Consider the following 25,803-nt stretch of genomic DNA (forward strand, 5'->3'; position numbering starts at 1 on the left):
GACATTTCAAAGGACACATTAAAATACACAACAAACATTTCTTTCAGGATGAACCTGACATATCATTTGGGACGGCAGGGCAAGCATGCATTACCTATATGACCTATACGTTACCTTTGAAAGGTACTGCTGGAGCATCCCAAGTCTGTTGTATACGATAAGGTCTCTTTGTCTGCATTTCAATATTTTCTTCAAAAGAAAACAGTTCATGAAATCCAGAAGTGATGTTAGAATGCATTTGTATACAATCCAGTTTACTAACCTCTGTTCTAACCTATTCACCAGCTGGCGATGGGAAGCCTACTTGGAACCTAACAGCTGTGTCTAACAGTAACTGGGCAAACATCACCTGGAACCACAAGTTGTTTGATCCTGAAACTGAGTTTGTGGTTGAGTATATCAACAGTAAGCACTGGGTTCGTGGGACATCTACAGGGTCCTTAATGTCACCAGAGGTCCTGTCATCTCAGAGGTTTCACAAACCTCCGCAATGTTATCTGTATTGTAACTAAGAAGTGTCTTGTGAGTACCTTATAGACTAAGATATCAGCACAAGCTTTTATGAGAGACCCCTGTGGCTACTTTTATAAAGAAAAAAATGTGGCCTGCCTAAAGCAAGCTGTTCAGAAACCCTATTAATGTAATATGTAGTTTAACTGAAAGGAGTTTCTTTTCAAAGCCATCCTCAATCATCCTTGCTGGCTTCAGAGTTTTTCACAGAATAAAATAGCTATATAAATTGATCCAGAACTCTCAGTCCAGATGTAATAGAAGAGTTTTGGAGATAAATACTAAAATCAAGTTCTTAAGTTGGGGTCCCAAAAAGATCAGGTGTATCTGTATAGAGTAGACTTACTGCTGTGATTTCAGGAAGCAATGACCAAAGTTATCAACATCTGTCTTGTTTTCAGGCATTGATACCCCACTCAATTTTCTGCTGGTTTGCTGGGCTTAACCATGACAAAACTTATGCAATGTTTAAGCACTCATGAGCTGGTAAAGAGTTAAAATAAAATGCCATCTAGTTTTCTAGTTTGCTCTTGCAAAGTATGCTTTCCATGGTTTTCATCTACTCGACCAATCCTATTATTTTTGATGTTGATTTCAGAAAAATAGTTTAGCTTCCCATCATATATATCACCTACGGAGTTTGAAATAAAATATCCAACAATGGTACCATTGGACTTTATGTGGTTAAATATATAGCAAATGTTATGATGTCTGTCACTTGTTTCATGCCTGTGCCTTGGCCACAATTTACAGAATCTCTCTGTAGTCATTTTGGCTGGCCAGTACATTGTCACAGAATAAATGTATTAGCCTTTCATTGTGACATGTCCTGTGCTTCTGGTTGCATTCAATATCAATGAATCAATACAATACAATATCAATGAATCAATACAATATCAATGAATCAGAAGTGTGAGAAATTGTAACTTGGATGTGTCTTTAAGAACACTAGTAATTTTGAATTCCCAGTTTTGATGCTTTCATAAATCTACCTGCTGGCAGCAAAACATTCTCCATGAGTTTAAACGCTTGTGCAGCTTACCAGATAGGTGTCATCTTTATCTAATGATTTGATAAAATTATGTTAATACAGAATCCAGAAAATGTAACGAAACTCTATTGTCCAAGAATACTTGCAGTTTCATAGGATTCGTCCATGTTAGGGTTTGCAGCATGGTTGATTTTTCCCTGTTGTACAATTTTAAAAAGGTTAATTTAACAGAAGCAAAATCTTACTGTGATCCTTGTGCATATGTTTAATAAGAGTTTAGAACCGACTTCTTCTTTGACCCTTTTGCATACAGGACTTAGTTCAGAAAAGACACTTTTCGTGCATCTTGAGAGTGCTTCCAGAGGAAGAATTGTTGGTCTAGTAGTGGTTCAGCAGGTCTGACGTGCACAAGTTACATACAGTCTGTGCCAATTCCTTCCTAGTCAAATAAGGGGTTTCCCAAAGATCTGTAGTACCACACACATACATGCCTTTTTTTTTTTCTGGGTCATTTTCCTTCTGGGTTTGTGCTGAATCACTCAACCAGTAATTCTTCCATCTGGATGCAGCCTAAAGATATTAAAACAGGTGTTTAATTAGGTGAAATGAGGTTAGAAAATTCATGCCCTTGCAAACAAGCAGAGGATCCCAAGGCTTTTTGTATAGGAGAACCTTGGATGTTCACCCTGCTGATACAGCCATCTATTCAGTGCTACCATCAATAGGGACATCCTGTAAACTCAGTAGCCCAACTGGGCCTTGGTGGCATTTGATTATCTATATATTTTCTGCTAATCGGTGATTACCTCTACATTTCCTGCTAGCCACCTTTGATGTGAGATTTCTGTTTCTCAGGGAACAAAACAATGAAATATTCCTCTGTTAAGCCCTTTGTGGAGCTGGTTGACCTGATTCCCGGGGAGACGTATGTAGTGCGGGTTTTTCTCAAAGGGAATGATACTATCACCAGTTCGCCTATTACATTTGAGACAAGTCCAGGTGAGAAGCCATTCAGTTCCATTCTTTGAGAGGCATCTCTTGTTGCATTCTGAGCTCTGTTGCTTTCTTGAGCTGTAGCTTCCGTTAGACGAATTAAGCCATGCATGAAGCACAGTTCATCCATTGCCTTCATTGACTTTTGCAGTCTGCCCTTATTATACACCTACCAAGATGAATTTTATCCTTTCTAGTGAGGTTTTCTAGACTATGCACTTCTTGCTGAAAATGTCTCTGCATAGCTCTTTATAAAACCAACTTGATTATACCTTATAACAAGGGCAGAGAACCATGGCTGCTTTGTCTAGATCTAAAAGTAAACCTTACTGTCTAGGAGTCTCCTATCTTTTGCTCTCTGTATGTTCGTTTGTTTCCTGCTATATGTGCACTGCTTGTTGATGGTGCCCATTGTCATGTTGCCAGCTATTGCATGAGCATATGGAATTACATGAATGGTTTTGCATCCAGCTGTTCATGGAAAAGGTTGCAATGGGGTAATATCTAGTGGTTAATTCGCTTGCAGAGATTCACGATATATGTGGCATGTCCATGCTAACAAATGAAGTCATACATTTTAATCTGATAATTTGACCTATAACGTTACTTTTCTAGAATGTTGTCTTACGTTATCCTTCATGCTCCAAAATTTCCCATAGTTATGGTTGGCAACCTTCAGTCTCGAAAGACTATGGTATAAGCCTACAGCACCTGGTATTCCCAAGCGGTCTCCCATCCAAGTACTAACCAGGCCTGACCCTGCTTAGCTTCCAAGATCAGACAAGATCAGGCATGTGCAGAGTAACAGTTACATTATTAAGTATTAGGTTATGCATTCACATTTTTGAGTTCCATGTCCAGATTTTAGGAGTATTGAACAACTGCTGTTCGGCTGGAGTATTGTGTTCGGCTCTGGTCCCCACATCTTAAAAAGGACATAGTGGAACTAGAAAAGGTGCAGAAGAGAGCGCCTAGAATTGGGCTGGGGCAGCCTAGATTACTGGGCTGGTGTACCTCTCTTAGGCGGAAAGGCTGCAGTTGTGAGGCTCTTCAATCCAGAAAAGAGGCACCTGAGGGGGGACATGATTGAGACATACAAAATTATGTAGGGAATGGATAGAGTGGATAGAGGGATGCTCTTTTCCCTCTCACACAACACCAGAACCAGGGGACATCCACTAAAATTGAGTGCTGGGAGAGGTAGAACAGGGAAAAGAAAATATTTCTTTACCAAGCGTGTAATTAGTCTGTGGAACGCCTTGCCACGAGATGTGGTGATGGCATCTGGCCTGGATGCCTTTAAAATGGGATTGGACAGATTTCTGGAGGAAAACTCCATCACAGGTTACAAGCCATGATGGGTGTGTGTACAGTCTGAGATTAGCTGGTCACTTATTATGAGGGCTGGGTAGGATTTTTTTTCTGTCATCTGAATTGGCGATGGGTGGCAGTTTCTTCGTCTACCCCAGACTGGCAAGGAAGGGAAGGTATGTTCAGTATGTTTCATGCATTAAAATTGGTCACTGTGTTTCATACAGTAGCACAAGTTAAACCCAAGTGCAATGTGGTGTCTTCGCTGGGGAGTGTGAGTGTAACTAGAATGCCAGATGCAAGGGAGTGGCAAGTCCCACTTGCTATGTGTGAAACACCTAAAATAAAAAAGCTAGATGTTATCCACCACACAGAGAAGCAAACAGGACCTGTCCAATGGGCTTGCATTCTAATAGATAAAAATACAACTTAAAATGAAAAAGGGCATACCTCTGTCTGTATACAGAGAAGTCAGTTCTACTGAGTTCAGTGGAATTTATTCCTTATGTACGATTGCAGCTTTTAAAAACTAAAAACTGGGGAAAGAGACGGCCAAAAAACAATTAGTCATAGGCTAGCTGAAATTAGTCTTAAGGCATTTTTAAAAGGGGGACGAGAATCAGTTGAACAAATATCAGATGGTAAAGGGTATAATAAAAGGAAAAAGCATGATGATTCAAAGAGAGGGAGGTAACTGAGCAGCAACGAAGAACCAGAAGACCACAGAGATAAAGGAGAATATCAAAAAATCAGAGATGAAATATTAGTAACAGAAAATGCTGCATTTGAAGGTAACAGGATCTTAAATTGGATGAGAAAAGAAAAATTGACCAGTGAAGGGAAATAAAAAATCAAGACATGGATTGTACTCACATGCTGAAGAAAAAATAAGGTGAGCCCCAAAATGCAAAACAAAACAAAGCTTCACTGATGTTGAAATCTGAAAGAAAGAAAAAGAATTAAAAGAAAAAGATGCAACCAAGATCAGTTGCCAGATGAGAAAGAGAGAGAAGTTTACAAACAGAAGGAAGAATGGGAAGAGGAGAATCAAGAGGAAAAAGGAGAAATAGTGAAATGTCAAAACATAAATATCTGGCAACCTTTTGTTAAACTGGAACAGCTTCACATCAGTTCTGTTTTTCAAAGGTCTGATTTCAACAGCAGTGCAGCTGAAAGGCTACTGGATCCACTTTCACAGTACGGTTATACTATTTCACACTGTGTTTTTACATCAAGACACTGATGAAAAGACCTGGCCCTTTGTTGTATTTGCAAATTATTCGCAGAGACTGGATACAATTTTAGCATCATCTTTGCTACATCTGGTGCTACATCTTTCCTGACAATGAACTGAAATGAATAATCTGAATATGTGACCTGAGTGGATTTCATGTGTGCTGCACTTGGATATCAGTTCATAAATAGTGATGTGTGGGGTTGGGACTATCTTAACTTCCTGTGGGCCAGATGAAATTTGTCAGAGCTGGGAATATGCTGAAAACAGTTTTCTCAGACATAGTTCATTGGATCCCTTGGACTAACTCTGATTTACATGATTGAGCTTCACAAATAATAATGCAAACCACACCTACAGATTTTAGTTTGGTTTGCTGTGTATTTTTACTTCATTCTGAAAGGGAAAGATTTATCTGATGTCACCTCTGGAAATCACCTAGAAATGGCATAATTCTCCTTCCTTGCCATAGTTGATCCATATACATTAATTTCACTGAAAAGAGTTCTGGCAGCATCAGTGGACTGTGCTGAGAAAGGCGGGATCAAGTTGGGGGTTGGTCCACACAGTACCATCCAGTTTATCAGTGTAATTCTATCTTCTGCTCTCTGCATATAATTGCAAAATCATTTCACAGTGACCAGCTGCTTGTCCATACCAGAAATAGTGGCAATTTGGGACTAAGCATGGGGTATACAGCTGGTGGCAGAAGGTGAATTTGAGCCTACAAAAAAACTCACATATTTTTGCAGGATACTGAACACCTCCACATTTTAGTCCCATGATTGCACTTCATCTCCAGCACAGAGGTTGATAGCCAAACCACTGGATGCTGAATGGCTTGCAAGGATCAGATTTCCTAAAAGCACCTATACAGTATCTAAAAGCTCTAGTATAGAAGGTAAACCTGATCCGTTTTCCACCATTTCTCGTGATCGTTATTTTGGGAAAGAAATTCTTCATTACACAATGATGAAAACATCCAGAATTTTTCCTTTATTCACTGATGTATCCCAGATGACGGCCCGAGCCATGCTTTTCAGTGACCTCATTTCTGTTTGCAGTGCATCCTGTCTTTTTGTTCTTTTTCTCTTGCTGGCTGGTTGCTTCTGATGTAAGAGATCAGAGCTTGCTGGTCCCATCATGTGTCATCATTAATACCTGTGCTAAGAAAGAATTGTCCTTCCCCCCCCCCCCGGTGATTGTTGAAAATCTCTGTTCTACAGACTGCATCTTATTTATCTGGATTGAAATTCAGCTAACCCACCTGCACTACAGTTGCAGTATATTGCCTTCTTGTCTCCTTTGTTGGCATTTTTGAACTTACGGTTAATCAGAACATGGTTTTGCAGCAACGAATGATTCCTGAAGCCACAGTATTGCACAGATGTAACTGCATGTAGAAATAGTTTAACCCCTTGTTCCTCTTCATAAATGCAATAAGTATAGATACAAAAGCCACAAGATTATCATGCCATTTGAAAGCTAAACTACAGGTTAGGCTAAATGTGTAGAATTGTCCTAATGTGTCTTTTGTTTCTTTTATAAATAGCACGACAACAATGGCCCTCCTGTGCATTGCGCTAACACAGCTTCCAGAAAGGATGGCATGCATAGGAGGGTTGTTGCAGTGGCTTTAAGGGCCAAACAAACTACTATGGAGAGAGTCAGACCTTCAACTACCAATTATTGGCCAGATGTTCAAATATAAATAACATAAGAAGAGCCCAGCGGGATCAGACCATGAATCCATCTAATCCAGCATCCTGTTCCTGTTCTTCCTCCCCAATGAGCATTTAGAGGCTTATTGCCTCTAAATGTGGAGGCAGCTACAATATTCTTTTTCAGATATGGCACTCAGAACTATACACAGGATTACAAATGTGGCTTTGCCATAGAACCTATTCAAACCTGTATGAAAGCAAAATATTGATATCTACCACCACCAACACCCCGGTGATCTTAGGGTCATAGTGGATAAGCTCAGTGGGGAGCTGCCAGCATTCCCTGGGCTCTGTAAGAATCACAAGATCAGGTTCTTTGCACATAAAATATAAGTTCTGAGTAAGACAGCGCAGCTATGCCTGATATTGTATTGTTTGGGCATTGCCTATTTGCTTCGGGCTGAATAATTTTTTTGGAATATGCTGGTATAAAACCATTAATTATACAGGTTGCCTCTCTGAGGGCCCAAGTGCCAGTTTTCCAGTGCCGATGCAGGTGTGCCAATAGGGTGTGCACTGCATCCTGTGGTGGGAAGGCAGTCACAGAGGCCTCCTCAAGGTATGGGAACACTTGTTCCCTTATCTCAAAGCTGCATTGTGGCTGCACCGGTGCTGGAAAATTGGATAGGATTGGGCCGTGAATCTGCAGATTTGGGACCCGTGGATTTCTGTCTGGAAGCCTCCCCAGGCTCTAGAAGGCCTTACAAAGGCCTAAATGTCATTTCCATTCCCCCCCCCCCAAAACCAGAAGTAACCTTCTAACACCTCCCAAACCTGTGGAGGCTGCATATAGCCTTCACTGGCTTCAGAGGCAGTGGGAACACAGTCCTGTCGCCTCTGGAAGGTTAGAGATGCTGAGACTCACGGATATGACTATCTGTGGGTTTTGGCATCCACAGGGGGTTCCTGGAACCAAACCACTGTGGATAATGTGGGACTATATACTATCAAAAGCACATTTTGCTTATCAGAACGCCTTCCCTGTTTCAGGGTGTTACTCTACGAATTCTGAAGAGTCTTCCTTTTTAGTTTAGTACTTCTGCTGAAGGCATTTCCATGTTAGTGTTGTGAATAGAATCATCCTTTATTCCAAACACCCCTGGCATAATTCAATTCCTTTCACCTCAGCTCTGGAGATTCAGTTAGTGTAACGAAATTCTCAAATTCATACAATTAGTACTTTGCTCTTTCCATTAGAAGAAGTTCCATCACTTCAATGTGTGTTTTTATCAAGAACGGGGGTTGTATGGTAGATAAACCATCAATAGCAAAAGTTGAAAATTTCAACACACAAAGGCCAGGAAGGGCACCTGCCTTTCTGCATCAACTGAAACTACTTACACCATTTGGAAAAGCAATACATAGTGGCAGAAAGGTACACTCTTCGAATGCTGAGAAATCAGTTTCTTGAACAGTCCTACAGGACATCAGTCTGATCCCATTTTGCTAGTAGCAGATATTTTTTTCTTTTATTGTTCGACTTTGAAATTGGTTCTCATTGGTAGTAGGAGGGAATGAAGAGTCAGTGCAACCTCGAATGAAGTCTTAAGTTGTCACAAATTAGTCCTTTTAAAAAATTGCTTGATTGTAGACAATGAATATCATGGTAAGGCTGAAGACTTAGGCAGCCATGCCCAAATCTAGAATTGGTGTGTTATTATTAACAGTATTTATATACCGCTTTTCAACTAAAAGTTCACAAAGCGGTTTACAGAGAAAAATCAAATAACTAAATGGCTCCCTGTCCCAAAAGGGCTCACAATCTAAAAAGATGCAAATGAATACCAGCAGACAGCCACTAGAAAAGACAGTGCTGGGGTGAGGTGGGCCAGTTACTCTCCCCCTGCTAAAAAAAGGAGCGCCCACTTGAAAAAGTGCCTCTTACCCAATTAGCAGGGGTGTTCTTCAGTTCATGGTACCTCAGAGCAGTGGCTAGGAGCAACCAGAAGGCCTGTCTGCCAGTTTCAAGGGCTGATGTTGTGCATTCTGATTCTCTTATGTACTAATGCTTGAGCACATAGTGTCTGTGGCTAAGTTTGCCAATTTGGCAACATCCCAAAGTCTGAGGTTCACAAGTAGGGTCTTGTGATGTCACAAGGTTGCCCACTCTTGATATACAAAAAAGTGATACCAGGGCAAGACTCGGCAGTATCAGGTGGAGCCCCTGACCGCTCCTCTCATCTAATGCGATTCTGAAATCTCAGCTCTTTCCCCCATCCCTTTCCCAATCTCCATCCCATCCTTGTCTGCTCATGTCTCTCATTCTCAGTTGTTTGTCCCTGCTGTTACTGTTCTCTGGGCCATGGCTGCTCCCACTCTCACTGTCTTGTCCCTCTTACAGCATGGCATGGGCCTCACTTTTCAAAGCGCCACACAGCCATAGCAGGGTTTCCAATCTGCTGTACTTTCATGTGGTTTTCTGTGCGTGCTGCAAGTCCAAGAACATGTGCAGGCTGCATGTGCAACTTCAACATGTGTATTTCGAATGGATTTTGGGGGTGGATAGGGTGGGGGGAAAGATGTGATCGTTATTTGCGGTTAGTTTCATACTTTTATATTTTATCTGCTGTTTTTAGGCTACTGTGGTTTCAAAGATTGCTTTTATTAGGAGTGTTTTAATCTTTTGTGTTGTAAACTGCCCTGAGCACCAGATTACCCAGGGAAAGGCAGTGTAGACATCCCCAGAGCCCCCAAGACTAGGCTGCAGTCTCAGGCCTTGGGCTCCTGGTTCAACACCCAGAACCCCTAATTAACCACTGGACTAGCAAGTCAAAACAGTAGAAATTGAAATGGAATTGATCCCGAAGTCCAGACACAGGTCTCTATTCCCAGAAGCAGTTTCAGCACCAGGGTCCTGGGGGTCCTGGGTCAAAGCGATGCTGTAGACAGTTCCATGGCATCCCAATGGCATATTGAGGGTTGCCACTGGTACTTAGGGTGCAAGGGCTAGGCTGGCCAAGTGAGCCCTCTCATGGGTTCAATCTAGCCAATCTCTAATACCACCCCTGCACAGAGGTATTGGGTACCAGAGCCCCCAAGACTAGGCTCCAGTCTCAGGCCTTGGGTTCCTGGTTCAATACCCAGAGACCCTGATGCTGAACATACATTTTTCATAATGCTTCCCTTCCTTTGCATACAGTGTAAACATTAGCATGGGTTGAGGGAATAAAACATGTTTTGTTCACATATTTGAATGGAATTAAAATGGAAGATGTTCTCTACTGCATTTGCTTGTCCTATGATCAAACTCTTAAGTGTAAGTAAAAGTTGCAGAATTGTGTTCTTAATGTGAGTAGACCCAGAGGAAGTCTGGGAAAGGTCTCCTGGCTGTGAATGTGGGCTGTATCTTCATTATAATGTTGGCAGAACTTCAACTCTATGTGGTTTTGATAACTTTCCATTAGTGCTATTCGGGACTTTTAAAATGTATTGTAGATAATTTGAAAGCTGCTTATACATGTTATTTCCTGCTGGTGTTCTGATAAAGCCATTAGGTTGTGGTTTAATAGATCAATTCCAGCTTGATTCACAGGGAAGAAAAATTATTTCATTGATTTTTAAAGTCATGAATCCAACCATTAAGCCCTTTTGCAATTTGGTCTGAGTTAATTATTTCTATGATGGGATGCATAGAGTCTTGATGAGCTGGGCATTTTCATGAACTTTGAATTTCACTCTTGTTGCTTAAGGTGCTGATGATCTTTGTCCAAGAAAATCAGATGCTACATAAGCTGAGTTGACATCCTCAAGTACTTCATACAGCAATATCTTTCACTTTTGTCTGGTTAGGGTCCAGAGCATTGATAAAAGTAAAAAATAAAAAAAGATGAATGTCAAAGCATAGCCTCGTTCAACTTGCAAATGTATTTTGGTCAGCAAAAAAAACCTAACTATATAGCACATACAAATACATGCGAAACCTAAATGAACAGAAATAAGAGAAATAAGCATAATAATATTGATAAACCTCATAGAAGGTTGGATGAAACTGGACAAGACAGGAAAGCACATGGACAAAATTTGAAATGTGGTTATAATTGAAAATGGCTAAAAGAGCAAACTGTTGAGAGTCAAGTGGATGAAAGTCAGCATGTTGCTGCATAAGATTTTGATATTCGTTACACACCAGTAGTCAAATGGTTAGTCCTGTTAGAATACTGGAGTGGATAATCCTTTTATAATTAATTAGCTAGGTTTGTTTTTCTATTTCATAGGAGAATTGACCAATCAAGGAAGTTTCTTATCGTAATACTTAAAAGTCATATGAACTTTTCTCCTAGTTCTTGTCTTGAGTATGACTGACAAAATTTAAAGGTTGAGCCAAAAGTTCTTCTGTGAGGATTTTGAAATTTTATCGGGGGGGGGACCCCACAACATCCCAGCTCACTGTTTTTTTGCCATTGTCTCCAGTTTAGCCATGCTCCTCTAGCTGCCATTTTTATTTTCCAGATGGCCCCATAATGATGTAGTATTGTTTCCAAGGGAGTTGTGGGGGGAAAATAGCAGCTGCTGACCATCCAGGGGAGCACTGCTACTGTCAATAAGAGCTATATTTCACAGACATACACCCTCAATTCTCACCATGCCCCCACAATTTCACCAGTTGCAAAAAGGAACAGCCAAACTGGGGCAGGTTGAGGCATTTCAACTCAGCCCTTTGTCCTTTCTGTTGTGCTGAAAGTTGCTTTCTCCTCTGTATGGTTGTGCAGAGTACCGAGTATGTCTGTTAGAAAAAACACGGAGAGCATCAAGGCAGAACTGCATATTTTTCTTCTCTTTGTTCTCTCAGGTAGCAGCAAACTAGAGCTGCTAAGAATTAGCCATGCTTTACTACAGGAAACAGAGATGGGGTTGAGTTTCTACTACTGCCCAATGGTATATTATCCAGGTGGTCAGAGGAAAATAAAGTTAATTAAATATGCAGCCTTTCAAGTAAAACTTAAAAGCAATAATGTTGATGGTGTGGTAGTGACATTTGTTTAATTTTAACATAAATGTTGCACACAGAAAATGCACCAGTAACAGATATCATTGGAAGATGAATACATAGAAGGTATCAACACCTGGTTAAACCAGTTATGTGTCAAAGTGTTACCAACAAACACTCTATCATACCAGCAGAGTACTGCCACTATTTTTGCACATGTAGGAATTGCATGTATGTAGCCTAGGCCAGCAACTGCATAGACAATTGACCATACTTGGTCTGTATTAGCATAAAGGAGTCAACAAGAGCCACCAGGAGGAAGCACAGGTAAACCCCTCTCTGTTGACATAACACCTTCCTTGATTAGGACTTGCAGTACCAGTTGAAAACACTGTTATCTAATCTTTTAATGAAGTCTTTGATCTTTATTGGGTCGGGCACATTTTAATCTTTTGACTTGGGCTGCTACTGCTGCTGTTACCTTTTATTATTTTATGATATTTTGCTACTGTTGCTTTGCTACTTTTTTTTGCTTTCACAGCTGCATTTGCTTTATGTCTTCAATAGTTGTTGTTTTTAATGTGCAGCTGTAATGGATCCACCTTGGGAACAAAGGTTAACTGGTGGGGTTCAGTGTTTAAAATTTGGTGTTGCTGTGGTCCACTTATTTTAAAGGGCTGCAGTTACAAACTTCTGAGTGTGAGGAACAAAAGAAGGGCACTGACAAAAGCAAGATTCTTTGGATGTCCAATACCTGCTCCATCTGCTCTCATAAGGTCCCACATTAGGCACAAAGCACTTCACAACAAATCATTTTTGCTGCTCAGTACACTGGTGTTTCTGTGGCAAACACCCAAGTTATGACTGAAAGGTGTGCATTCTTAAACACCCACAATCCTGAGAGCCAGGATTGTTGCAATTCCTGCATCAGTGTACTTGCAACAACATACCTCACCTTCACTGCCATTCACCACCAGGCCACTCCTTCCTTCTCCCCAGTTGTCATCTCTCTGCTCTGGATATCTGCCCCTTGGGGGCTAGCCCTGGTACTAATGCCTAACTGTACTCAGTCTTTCGTGTACCATATCCATACATCAGGTAAAGCATTTTTTAATAGTTGCCCTGCAGTGTCTCCCCAGTTTCATTATGAACTGCTGTAAAACTTTTGATATTGTTGCTTTTATTATGATTGTTGCTGGAGTTGGATGGGCTGGTCTTAAGCTGGCAGAAGGGCTACAAGTGTGACTGCTGTATTTTAGTGACAGTGTGGTTTTTCCCCACCAGGATGGACACAACTCAAAAACGTACATCAATTAAACACTATGCTTATTTCTGAATGGTGTTCATTCTGCATGAGAGTACGCCTGGCTTTATTGCCACTTGCAGTTATTTGGGCACTGCAAAATGTGTTGGGAAAGATGTATTTTGTACTAATTTTTTATTTTAACTCTGTATCTGATAGATACAAGTGGTCAGATCTGTCAACCACACTGTTTTCCATTTCCGTAAATGAAAGATCATTACCCAGCTTCTTCTGCTCCCCCCAGTCTAAATGCCCTCCTTTGTTAGGCAGCACTCTACCTTTCAGTTTTCTCCCCCAGTTCATTCTGTCCACCCCTACCATTGCCTGCTAGAGGTTTGAGTTGTGATGCAGTTGCAAAAAATAAAAGGAAGGCACACACCCCTGACTTCAAAAACATGGACATAGCAAGCAATTGGTTCTAAAGTGTCACGCCTGTGAATGAATGGGGCTTGGAGAATCAGATAGTCTTGGTTTGGTGTCTTCATTTGTCTTCACTGTGTGGATCCGTTCTGCTCTCTTAACTTGTCTCTTTCAACCCTTCTACTAGCATACACTAAGAACCAAGGGGACATTGCCACTCAGGGTTGGTTTATTGGACTGATGTGTGCCATCGCTCTGCTGGTCCTGATTTTGCTGATGGTTTGCTTCATTAAGAGAAGCAGAGGAGGGAAATATCCAGGTAAGAAAAATAGCTGCCTTTTGGGGTCGTCTCAAACATTATTTAACCCTGAATCTAATTAGGTCTTCTGATGTTAGCCATAGTCATCCCGCTGGAAGGATTTATTCTTACATGTTTTGAACAGCTGTGGCACTATAGAGAATTAATCTCATTAAAGACCAGGCAGGGAGGACTTCCTGCTAGGTAGGAGGGAACTCCTCATCCCATTATCTTTGTTGAGACTTGACCTCACACTTGCTGAATATAATGGCTCATTATATTGTTTGCAAAAGAACTATTTCAAGAAAGGATTTCACTAACGTTTTCAAAAGATGGGAAAAGGGCTTAGAGGTAACACATTTTACTTTTTCTTGCATCCATTGTGGATTGTATATTATGGTTGTGTCATGACTGGCATGTTGTCTCTGAAGATCTGAAGATCTTTGAACTCAAGACATTTTAGAGCCAGATCCTGAAAGATGCTTAAAGGATTCTGGCAGGAGGCTTACGGCATTGAGCTACACGCAATACCCATTGCATGATAGTTGTTCATATATTACAGCCAACGTAAATGGGTTGCAGACTGCCTAAGATTCAGTCTCACCACTTCTTTACAAAAACCCATGGGATTGGGGGAGGAGTTCTGGGGGAAGTGGTTCAACTTTCTTCACCATGCCATTTCCCCAATCAAAATTCCCTCTGATACCCCCATATGCAATGAGACATTGAATTCCTGCTGTCGAAGAAGGACAGACATGATGTAGACACCTATGTTTTTCTCATCAGCTAGGCTTATAACTTCTGAAGGGGTGCCATTTCAACTGGAAAAACCTCCCAGGAGAAAAACGTTTAAATACCCCATCCCTCAGCACAGCTTCTTAATAAAAACCAGACCCCCCAACAGCTGCTTTTAAACTTAAAAAAGAAGCGGCCACTAGAAGATCTGATTATGGCTGTCTTGTGTCACATCTGTTTTGGTTCTTATTTGTTAGAATATTTTCTGTCTCTGTGATACACATACATTTTTTTTTTTTTGCAGTAACTAACATTAAGTTTAGCCATTATCTCTACCCACAATATTGCTGTGTAAAGTGGATGGTGATGGAAGGCAGAGGCATGGTCACCTTAAATATCAGCAGGAAAAATTAAAATTCCATATCTAAATGAGAATGGATGTAGGACTACATACCATGGCTTCTGCCTATATATTCAGGCATATTCCAGATACCTCTGTTTCTGAGCAGACATGAGGTGAGAGGCAATAAAATGGTGCAGCAGAAATAGAACACATCCCACTTTCTTTACTGCGAAAGATACTTGAGACCACTTCTCTTCCTACATTTGCTCAGCTGCTGGAAATACCCATATTTCTATTTCACTTCCTTGTTCCACAACACTTTTCCATCACTACTACATCTTTGTGTGTGGTATGTCTGTGCAGAAGATACCATAAAGGAAGGATGATAAGTGAAGAATTCATTGACCAGTGAAATGATGTTACATGATTTTGGGATAAAGTGAACATAGTCAAGGTCTCTGGTCAATGTATTTTAGAAGGGATACCCTCATTATTCTCAACTCGAAGTTTAAAGTGCAAAATGATGTGTGTACATGTGTGTTGCAGCAAAATGGTGTACCTGATGTACACTATATTGTACATCAAAATATATGATTTGTATATAAATAGTGTTGAATGGTATACATCAAAATATAGTATAAGAATAGTATATCTCTAAAAGCACACTGTGTGTACATTCTAAATAGGTTCCAGACACTACTAAGGGCACAATCCTATCCTGCGCTGGAACAGGCAAGCCAAGAGACTTGTGCTGTATCCAGGACAGGATAGGGGCCAGAATCGGCTCAGTCAGAGGCAAGGGGAAACATTTCCCTTACCTGTGAGTAAAGCCCCCTGGCTTCTATGGGTCTCCTCAGACTTGCGCCACCTCCTAAGGTGGCACAAATCTGAGGAGAGCGGAGCAGCTTCAGACCACTCTGAACTCCCCGGGAACAGGGGTTGGGATCCAGTATAACTGCTGGATCCCAGCCCTGCCTCCTGCTCCCCACCCACCTGCCCCCACAGCTGCCCCCCACCAACCTCCTTCCTGCCTCCTCCCTGCCCACACCAGAGCCTTGCATCAGCCCAGCTGGGCCAACACAAGGCTCACTGCCTCCATCAGTGCGGATGCTTGTGTCAGCCTCCGCAGGCCGGCGCACATCCATGCGCCAGCCTTGCTGACTCCCAAGGAAGCCATAAGGCATGTTTGTGACCCTCCTGGGCCGGCACAGTAATTACGCCAGCCCATGTGCAGCTCAGGATTGTGCTGCACAGCACACTAATTATCCAAGATATAGTCTCTGAAAATGAGCCCTACTACCTTCCTCTGTTGTATTACTTACCAGAGGTTGCTCTTGCTGCCTGGTAATAGGTACCAAATGTATGTTTTGTAAGGACTTCACCATCATCCAAACAATACTGGAGCAGCAAGTATGAGAATAAAACACTTGAGTTTGCTCTGTTTTGTATCATGCTGAGCTCATGGGGCAGTTTTCCAACCATTCTAAATGTCTTGTACGCAGAAAATGCCAGGTGCACTCCTGCCAGTACAATCTCCAATGCTATCAATTTATTTCAGTTTCTCTCTCCACTTTGCAACCAGCATGACCATTTTGAGACAGGCATTCTAGGTGCAGGGGATTAGATAAATACTGCAATGGAGGCAGACTATTTTAAGAGAACTTACATCCCAGTTCTGTTCATCCTGAAATTTAAAACGTATTGCATTTATCTGCTAGCCTGTGCATTAATTTATTTCTTATCTCTTTAGTAAAGCCAGTTTCATGTAATGGGCCAGCATTTGGAGATTAAATACATGAAGTGATCAATAATGACTTCAGAAGTACGTTTGCCAGTGGGTCTGTTTTATTTGAAAGCAGATTGAAGTTGCTTCTCTGTCCATTGTTTTTTTTCTTCTTTGTATCCTTCTGCACAAATATACTACCAACCAAAAGACTGCAAATATGTGAAGATTTAGGGTGCAATCCTAACCCCTTATGTCAGTGCTTTCCAGAACTGGCATAGCGGTGCCAGTGGGACAAGTACTGTATCCTGCAGTTGGGTGTCACTCATGGAGGCCACCTCAAAGTGAGGGAATGTTTGCTCCCTTCCCTCAGAGCTGCACTGCCCTTATGTCAGTGCTGGAAAGCACTACATAAGGGGTTAGGATTGCACCCTTAAAGACACAAAATTAAGGCTCATGCTCTGGGTTTTTCGTTTTTAATTATTTGCATGTATTTTCACAGTGCGAGAAAGTAAAGATGTGCCTCTGGACCCTGATGACCAGAAGGTAGATAATGGGTCGTTTGATTACAGGTAGGTTTTCTGCTTGGCATGTATAAAAGGCTCTGGTGTCCTGCCACTCTCTTGTCCATTACAAATTACTCCTTTTCCAATTCAACCATCTCTAAGGTGCCACCTCTCATAAGTTTACATCTTCTTCCACCCCTTTTCCCCCCACTGTCTCTAAGATTGTGAAAGGAAAATAGTCCATTCACACTGTGTATGATTCTGAGAAGGCTGCAGGTGGCAGCAGTGATGGTGGGGTTCATGTTTTCCATTTTTTCACATTGACATTTCCCTGGAAAAGTAGCACACCAAGGCGAGAGCTCCAGCCTATCCTTTTGCTAGTGTACTGTGTGGAGATAGTGATAGACTCCTCCCCCCTGGGAGGTGGTGTTCATAAATGCAGTTTGTTACCTGCAGCCTACATTGGTACAGTCCCAAGAACTCTTTTCTGTGTGCTTTATCTGTAAGTGTAGGTTGGGTCTTAAAACTCCAAAAGGGTGACAGAATGCTTTTGGTGAGGATTCACTCTTTTCTGAGTTTTCAGGATAGATTTTACTTCAGTGGAAAGCACCACAGTGGATGAGAAAGCTAAGCACTCTAGAACAATGGTTCTCAAACTGTGGGTCATGATTTAATTTTTGGAGGGTCACAAAAATGACAGGGCAGATTAAACAATGTGCATCAAGGGTTAAACAAGCTGCTACTGGGAGGGGAGCACTGCTGCCCAATCACCATTACAGCCATATCCTTTGGCATCAGGCAGCAGCCTCTAAACAGTTTGGGAACCACTGCTCTAGAAGAAACAGAAACATCTGATTCCCAGTTTAGAGTATTTAAAGACATCCTCAGGGCTTTGCAGATGCTTGCCTCCCTCTCCTTAGTTGCTGAAAAGGGGTAACCAAGTATTGCTAAAGTTGCATCTAAAAGCAATCATGGATCTCCCCAAAAGCCTCTAGTGCAGTGGTTCCCAAACTAAGTTTTTGCAGGGACGGGGAGAAGGCAGGAACGCAGTCCCCAGGATTGCTCCACAGCCAGGGACAGCAGTGTGTGTGTGTGTGTGGGGGGGGGGTTCACTTACCTCATTCTGTCCTGGCCTCCATGGGGGGTGCGGAGAGCCCCAAAGATGCTTCTGCAGGGCTCCCAAAGCCTTAGAAAAGTTAAAAATAGCAATCAGCTACCACTTCTGGTTTCAGAATTGAAAACTGGAAGTGGTTTTTGATCACTACTTTTAACTTTCCAAAGACTTGGAGAGCCCCACAGAAGCATCTGAAGGGATCCACGCACCCACCCGGAAGCTGGCAAGGGGGGTAAGTGGAGGGAAAAAGCCTCTGTCCCCAGCAGCTGTGAAATCCTAAGAGGCTCCCCGCACCCCCCCCCCCGAGACCTGCATGGGGAGAAGTGGAAGGAAACAACCCTCTGTCCCCAACAGCTACATGATCACATCTCTGCCTTCCTCCCTTGCCTTAAGGGGACCCTTAAGGGGTCAGGATCAAGTGCTTCCCGGGCTGATTGGTTGCAACCCACCAGTTTGGGAAGCATTGCTCTAGTGGACTTTATAATCCATAATTGTTTCTACAATCCCAGAGCTACCTATAGTCAGTGGTTCTGTTGACAGCCTCTGGGCAGCCTAGCAAACCTGATCATTTGAAATGGGGACTGCATACAGCCACCCCCATCAGACTCAGCAACATCCTTTTAAGAACGGCAGCCACTATTTCTCTCAGCTTCCCAAAGCAAGGTGTTTTCTTTGGCTGTTCACAGATGGGTCCTGCAGTCATGGTTTAGATTTGTTTCCCCATTACTTCCAAGGAATGGAAACAGGTAATGCAGCTAGCACTCGCTAAGTTAATTGCCTCTTGCTAATATATGTGTGTGCCTTGAAGCAAACCTGCTTGTTGGTGCACCTGTGCCTTGCTTTGTGCTTTTAAACCAAAAGTGCAGCCATTCAAAACTCTCAGGATGCTTTACTCAGAGAACAGTATGACTAAAAACTGGTCCCTGTGCAGTTCTCCCTGATCCCCTGAATTATTTAATAGTTGACATGAATGAAGAACCTGCTGATGGCTCCCTACAGAACTCTGAAAGCAGCACTGTATGTAAATCTTACAGGATTAAACCATATGAGTAGAGGGAAAACAGTGCGGTTGATTGAGGGCAGAGCTTGTTTAAAGTTAGAATTGCTGTGATCATGATAAAGGCGTGCCCTGGTATCTGCCAAGGTCCATTCCAGAACCTCCCACAGTTAACTGAAATAGTGTGTACTAGGGTCTGCCCCCCCCTTCTGGATGCAAGGGGAGCTCTGCTTCCCTCACCTTCGGAGGGTCCTCTGAGCCATCCACAGCCTCTGCCAAGCTCAGACTGAGCCTTACAATTAAAAAAAATCATGACTCTTTTTTTCTTAAAACTAGATGCAACATTTCTAATGCCTGAGGGCCCAGTCCTGTCCAACTTTCCAGCATTGGTGCAACTGCAGTGCAGCCCTGAGATAAGGGACAAATGTTCCCATACCTTGAGGAGGCCTTTGTGACTGCTCCCCCACCGCAGGACACAGTGCACGCCACATTGGCATAGTTGCACCAGCACTGGAAAATTGGATAGGATTGGGTCTTTACAAGGCATTAGGAGGCCTAGAGGCCATTATAAGGCATTAAAAACATGACTTCCGGTTTTACGAAAAATCCAGAAAGTCGCATTTTGTTGTTGTTGTAAGGCTCAGTCTGAGCCTGGCAGAGGCCACAGACAGACATACACAGCCTCTGCTGGGCTCAGAGGACCCTCCAGAGGTGAGAGGAGCATAGCTCCCCTCATTCCTGGTGGGAGGGGACACCAGGGCACATGCGGGGGAGCCCTGCAGACCTGATTCGCAGATAAGTGAATCCACAGATACAGGGCCTGCTGTACCCATTTAAGGTCACTATTTATATTCTAGTTTTGTTACCTTACAAATTTTAACACTGTCTTCTACACGTAATTAGGGACCTGTGGTAGTAATCCCCCTACCCCACTCCAAAGTGCTTTTAAATGGTTAGATTGTCATTCCAATCCATATTGGTCACTGTGAAGACTCCAGGTTAATCAGCATGTGGATGAGCTGTGTGGCAGTTGGGATTCATTGTTTTAAAGGAGTCATCGCAATTGCTGTGTTGAACCAGAGTTATGTTGACACCAATCCTCATAAAGTCAACAGTTTAAAAAAAAGTCATTATTTAAAACTGCCTCATTCTTAAATGTCTGTGCTTTGACCACAAAAAGCCACTCTAGACAACGGAACCTGGACTGAGTTGAACATTATCTGCAGCAGTGGATTTGGTTGAATGAAACACACTTTAGGTAGAAATGTTAAGGCACATTATTGGCACAGGAGCAGATAACCTGAAAGCAGACGTTACACATACTTCAACGAGAGAGAGAGAGAGAGAGAGAAGTGTTTCTGTTTTCCTTAAGAACTATTGCCCAGGGAATGAAATAAATGACCTATTCCTTAAGCACCCAGAAATGAAGGGGAACTTGGATAGTTAATGTAGAAGTTTTGCTGGCTGGCTGAGAGTCATAACTGTTGAGACATTAGGCTAGAGGAAACTACCAGGAGCATTTGAAAAGTGGACAGGATCTGAGCTGACATGCTTTCTTTATTGATTCTCTTCCTACCTTCATAGAAGCATGTCTGATATGCTCTCATCGTGCCCTTCACATCCTTTAGTATCCTGTGCATGCAGCGTTCCAATCACTGCAGCCTGTAATTAAGAGATACTGTCACTTCTTTCTAGTCTGCTGCCAGAATAATGGTCTCTTTGTGCAAAAGCTAAGAAGTTTGGAAGCACTTATCCTTAAATAGCATTCTATCTGCCAGTGACCGTGCTTTGCTTTACCGACTGATTGCTTTAGAAAGAGTGTGTGTGAGAGAGAGAAGAACTGGCTGGGTAAGAGAGAACTAAAATGCGAAAACTCCAAAAGTCCCCCCTCACTGGCTCCCAATTAATCTAACACAGGGGCTTAGTCTTTGGTTAAGTCCGGAGTGGAAATAAAATTAGCCCAGCACAGTTTCTGCAGCAGATTGTTGATTCAGTCATGATAATCAGGCCCTTTTGGCTGGATGGGTCACCCCAAGGTCAGCATTTCATTCACCTCCTGTTCAATGCCTTTGCTCAGCAAAGCCCTAGGAAGGGGGGAACATCATGAGGGAATGACTGTCAGTATGGATAGATTGTATTGCCCAGTTCTACTGCTCTGGCAACCCAGAAAACTGGGAGGTGAAGCTGATGCGCAGTTGCCACGCCTAGTCACAGGAGCAGGTGTTAGTTCTCTGGGGTGAAACCCAGTCTGGCCTTGTTGGCCTGCTCCTTGAAGAACTCATAGTTATCTCTGTCCTCCTGGGCCAACTTGTCAGTAATGTTCACCAAGTTTCCACTAGTCAGATGTGGAGATACTGTCATCCATGTAGGCCTGCTCAAAGTTTTCCACAAAGGACTCAGCATCATCCCCCATGCAAAACACAGGGGGGCCTCTTGTCATCTACACGGGCCTGGGGCAGGAATGGGTAGGGGCCTTGGCAGGAGTCCTATATGGATGTGCTCCATCTATATGGCATGCACCATATGGACTTCTTCTGCCAGTGTAAGGCATTTTTCCTTTCACTCAGTGACTATCTTCCATTCCTCCCCTTTGCACTCTTGTGCCTAATTGGTCTCTAGGCATTTGTGTTCCTTCTCTAGCTTTTTTCTTTCCATCTCCAGATGCTTCTGCTCTAGCTAGTTCAGAGCCCATTGGGCTGTTCCCAATACTACTGGACTTGACCTGGTCAAGGTGGATCCAAGGTGAATGGGGACCCATCTGACATTCACTTGTGACCCACCTAGTGGTTCCTGACCCATGGTTTGAGAAAGACTGCTCTATGGTGATAGAAAGGTCCTAAACAGGTGGAAAAATAGACAAAAAATAGAGGGAAATCAGAAATTTTCACCACAGTGACTGCCTAGATATCATTGAATAGGCTATAAGAAAGCAAATGTATTTATTCATTTTTTTTAACCAATTTTTCTATATAAAGGCAAATCTGTGTCAAAAAGTATTATCATCTTATATATGAGATGGACACAAGTGTATCTTCCTTGCTAGCGAACTCACTGGTGTTTTCCTCCCTGAAGCACACTCACAATCCACTCATCCATTAAATTATCCCCATGGGAAAATATAGCATACAAGTGCGCTCGCCCCTCCATTTAGAGAACTATTTTCAGCAAAGGCTAAGTGAAGACCCTGCTCTTCCCTTCCTTGAAGCCAACCTTTCTGAGAGGTGCTTGCTCTGCTTCACAGCACTAGAACAGGCCCTTAGGCACAAAGTCTGCTCTGCTGCCTTTCACTTGCATATTTGAGAAAGCAACACAAGCTGATCAGAAGTCCTCCTTGTCCACCCCACTGCCTAACTCTGAGGACACACCTTCTTCCCATAGTTCTTGTGCAGATAACTTCCTTTTGGAGTCTGTTGTGTAAATACTTTTTGTGCAGACTTTGGTGTGTGTCTGCTCAACAGTATTGAGTGATCTTTTGATGTTAAGTTCATTTGCTGTGTTAAGGAAGAAAAAAAATCAGTGGTGTTTTGAGCACTACCCCCCCTGAAATGCATACCTCCTCATTTCGCTCTCTGATCAGGCTCTTTCTGCTTCTCTCTCTCTCTCTTTTATTTCCATTCTTTCTTCTCCTTTTCACCTTATCTTTCCACATGGACCATGAAGGTCTCTTGAAAGGTAGGACTGTGGACTGTTCCCCAATCTGGCACACACGGCTTTTTCTTTCAGCAATTCCATCACTGAAACACACCTTATTCTCTGTCCCCCTTCCCTGCCTCTCCACCACCAACCTTCATCTAACACCATTAAAGAATCATTGATATTCCCCACCCTGAGAGTTCGGGCATCGTGTGTCCAATGAGTTGCATTCTGCCTGCAGACTGGGAGCCAATAGCACAACCAATTGAATTATCACAGCTTTGACTTGATCCCTTTTTCTGTGACTAATCCACATATGCTAGTTGCGTAATGGAAGGGTAGGTTGCTCACAGGAAAAAAAAATGAATCTTCTGACCTGGGTTTTGAGCAGTTCTGTATTTTCAGGTAAGTGACTTGTATGATGTATCCCTGATATTTTAAAAGTAGGATACACCTAATTTCACATGCTGTGCTATAAAACAAAGGAGGCATGGTGAAGAAAAAGCCAAGACCTATAGAATGCCTTATATCTGTTCTGAGTGAAGGTTCTCTGGAACTTTTCACTGACAAAATATTCATTGTGACATATGCAACTCTTGAACATGATGCCCCTAAACCAGTTTGACTAGGGCTTGCCTTATTTAATATCCTAAAAAACGCAGCAAGACACTCATTTTAACAAAAGCTTTAAGTTGTATTCATGTCTTAAAAGAGGTTGTATGTACTCACCTTCCTAATGCACTAACAAGACAACAGAATTATAGTCTTTACAATCCAGAGAGCCACATTAGAAGTGCCTGAGGGTTTGGAAACATCCAGAAGCATTTCTGACATTCTACCTTCCACTAGCAGCCCTCTTGACAAACAGCTTGCTACGTAGTTCAAGGGATTGTTCTTTGGGGAAGGGGAACAGGAATTCAGAAAGCCCCATTCTGCCCACAGAGCCAGCTGGGTGGTTCTCTGGACTGTAGTCTTTGGAAGGACAAAAACGAGCAGGGAGTAACTTGGAAACATCACTGGCCTGATGTATGGGATGGGGACAGAGAACCCAAAGGGAATTTATATTCTGACCCAGATTACATTTATCTGAATATTCCCTAAATCTGGAAAAGGAAGTTTTCAGATAAATATTCCTAGATTTTGCCATTTTGGCTCTGTATGTCCTTGTAAAACCCTGTTTGCTGGTAAGCTCCTGTTTACCCCGATTCCATTAATTACTAGAACCACAGACTTACCAGAGCTAAAAAATTGTGCGTTTGGAGACCAGGTTAAACCAGGCCTGAAAAACACTGGTATTGCGTTTTTGGTAACACTGCAAAAGTAGTGGGCAAAAGTAACACATAAGTACTGCTAGATACCAAATCCCTCCAAAAAGAATAGGGAGAAAGGGGTTCTCCTTTAACAATATGCCAACTGACCCTGGGATATGCATCTGCTGATAATGGTGGACAGCTGGATTGAAAGAACCAAAAGGAGATGCACCTTTCTTTCATACAATGCTCAAGTGAGCTGTGTCTAAGGGGTACTAACTCTTGCTAATTGGGTAAGAGTCACTTTTTCAAGTGGGTGCTCCTCTTTTATTTAGCAAGGGGAGTTTGTCTGCTGGTGTTTTGCATCTTTTAGATTGTGAGAAGTGAACTTTTGGGACAGAGAGCCATTAGTTATTTGATTTTTCTCTGTAAACCGCTTTGTGAACTTTTGTTGAAAAGCGGTATATAAATACTGTTAATAACAATAACAATGGTTAAAAGTATAAAGGCACAATTTAACTTGGGGACATTAAAATCCCTAGCAGGCCTATACAGTTGGGACCAACCATGGGAAGCACAACTCCCCAGGCACATATGGATGCCTGTCAAGACCCTCTTCCCCCCTTACCTCCTGCCACTGTAGAAATTCTAAGCAGGCTGCAAAATAGGAGGTTTACATCCATAGCTGAACTCATGCATTGTGTTCTGCTTGGCAGTTCACAAGCTGTATGGGCCTTCTCAACAACAGCACAAAGAGGAACACAGGGCAGTTTATAACTTGTTCTGTGCTGTTTATATTTAATTGCTACAGGTGCTAGTGGTGGCCATTTTCTAGCATAGCAGGCACCAAACCCCGGCCTGTGGACCAGATCCAGCGCCTGCTACAATCCTTCCCCCGGGTGAATGGAGCTTTCTGTTCCGCTGAGGGGCCTCTCTGTCACACCACAGATCACCCCTGATCTTCACACTGGTCAGCCACACATACCCAGAAATCTGGGTGCAAAACCTGCTGGAGTAACAGTTTCTGGAAATAGCTGGCCAGCATGTGAAGGTCAGGGGTGATCTGAAGCATGACAGAGAGGCCCCTGGGGCAGAACAGTAAGCTCCATCTGCACCAGGGATGCCTTTACCAGCATGCAGAGGTCTCCACTGCTGCTCTAGCAGAATAGTGGGCTAATTGGGAAATGTATCTAACAAGATTGTTCTCGTGGCAAAAGTAAACTTACAGCACATTCCTGTATATGGTAATGTATATGCAGGAGAAAGGTCTACTGAATATAATTGGACTTATTTCTGCCTAAACGTGCATTGGATTGCACTGTTGTTCAATTTTGAAATGAAAAGTTGATGCATTGTTGGTCTTGCTGCCAGGCAGCGGAGGTCTGGGGGTCCTGCACATACCACCAACACCACCTCAAGTACCACCAGTGGTGAGAAATGCTGGTCTATGTCATTTTCAAAAGTTGCATAGGTAACAGACTAAGCATGAAATAGCCAAAATTGCTCTCAGATAGATATTTGAGAGTAATTTTGGCTATTTCATGTTTAGTTAGATGTCCTATGTAGGTCTACTGAAAGGCACTCTACAGCCCTGAGTGTCTCTAAGGTTTTTTCTTTTGGGGGCTATGTCCCCTTGGAGCTTGATCCTTAATGCACTTGTTGCCAGCAAAGATGTCTTTGAAGTGACTAGAATGCTCAGATTGAATTATGCTATTTTACACCTCTGTTATTTGTTTAAATAGTAGACATAGGCGCTTTACAGTTGTGGCATTTCAGTAAGGCTTTGAAGAAGGGACTCGCTCATTCCTAATGTTTTTGAGCAAATGTTGCAACTTTACACCTAAATATATC

General features: G+C 42.5%; 1 protein-coding gene across 1 annotated transcript in view; it reads left to right on the forward strand.

Annotated features, from left to right (window-relative positions):
• The window catches only part of NFASC (neurofascin), a 123,657-nt gene that overhangs the window by 97,429 nt on the left and 425 nt on the right, over positions 1 to 25,803 (forward strand). The window contains exons 27-33 of the mRNA XM_066625250.1: positions 79 to 87; positions 300 to 472; positions 1,954 to 1,955; positions 2,357 to 2,500; positions 13,541 to 13,672; positions 16,955 to 17,024; positions 22,730 to 22,741. Of these exons, the coding sequence (XP_066481347.1) occupies positions 79 to 87; positions 300 to 472; positions 1,954 to 1,955; positions 2,357 to 2,500; positions 13,541 to 13,672; positions 16,955 to 17,024; positions 22,730 to 22,741 (542 nt within the window). The remainder of the gene's footprint in view (positions 1 to 78; positions 88 to 299; positions 473 to 1,953; positions 1,956 to 2,356; positions 2,501 to 13,540; positions 13,673 to 16,954; positions 17,025 to 22,729; positions 22,742 to 25,803) is intronic.

Source organism: Tiliqua scincoides, chromosome 4, assembly GCF_035046505.1.
Source record: "Tiliqua scincoides isolate rTilSci1 chromosome 4, rTilSci1.hap2, whole genome shotgun sequence".
Taxonomy (NCBI): domain Eukaryota; kingdom Metazoa; phylum Chordata; class Lepidosauria; order Squamata; family Scincidae; genus Tiliqua; species Tiliqua scincoides.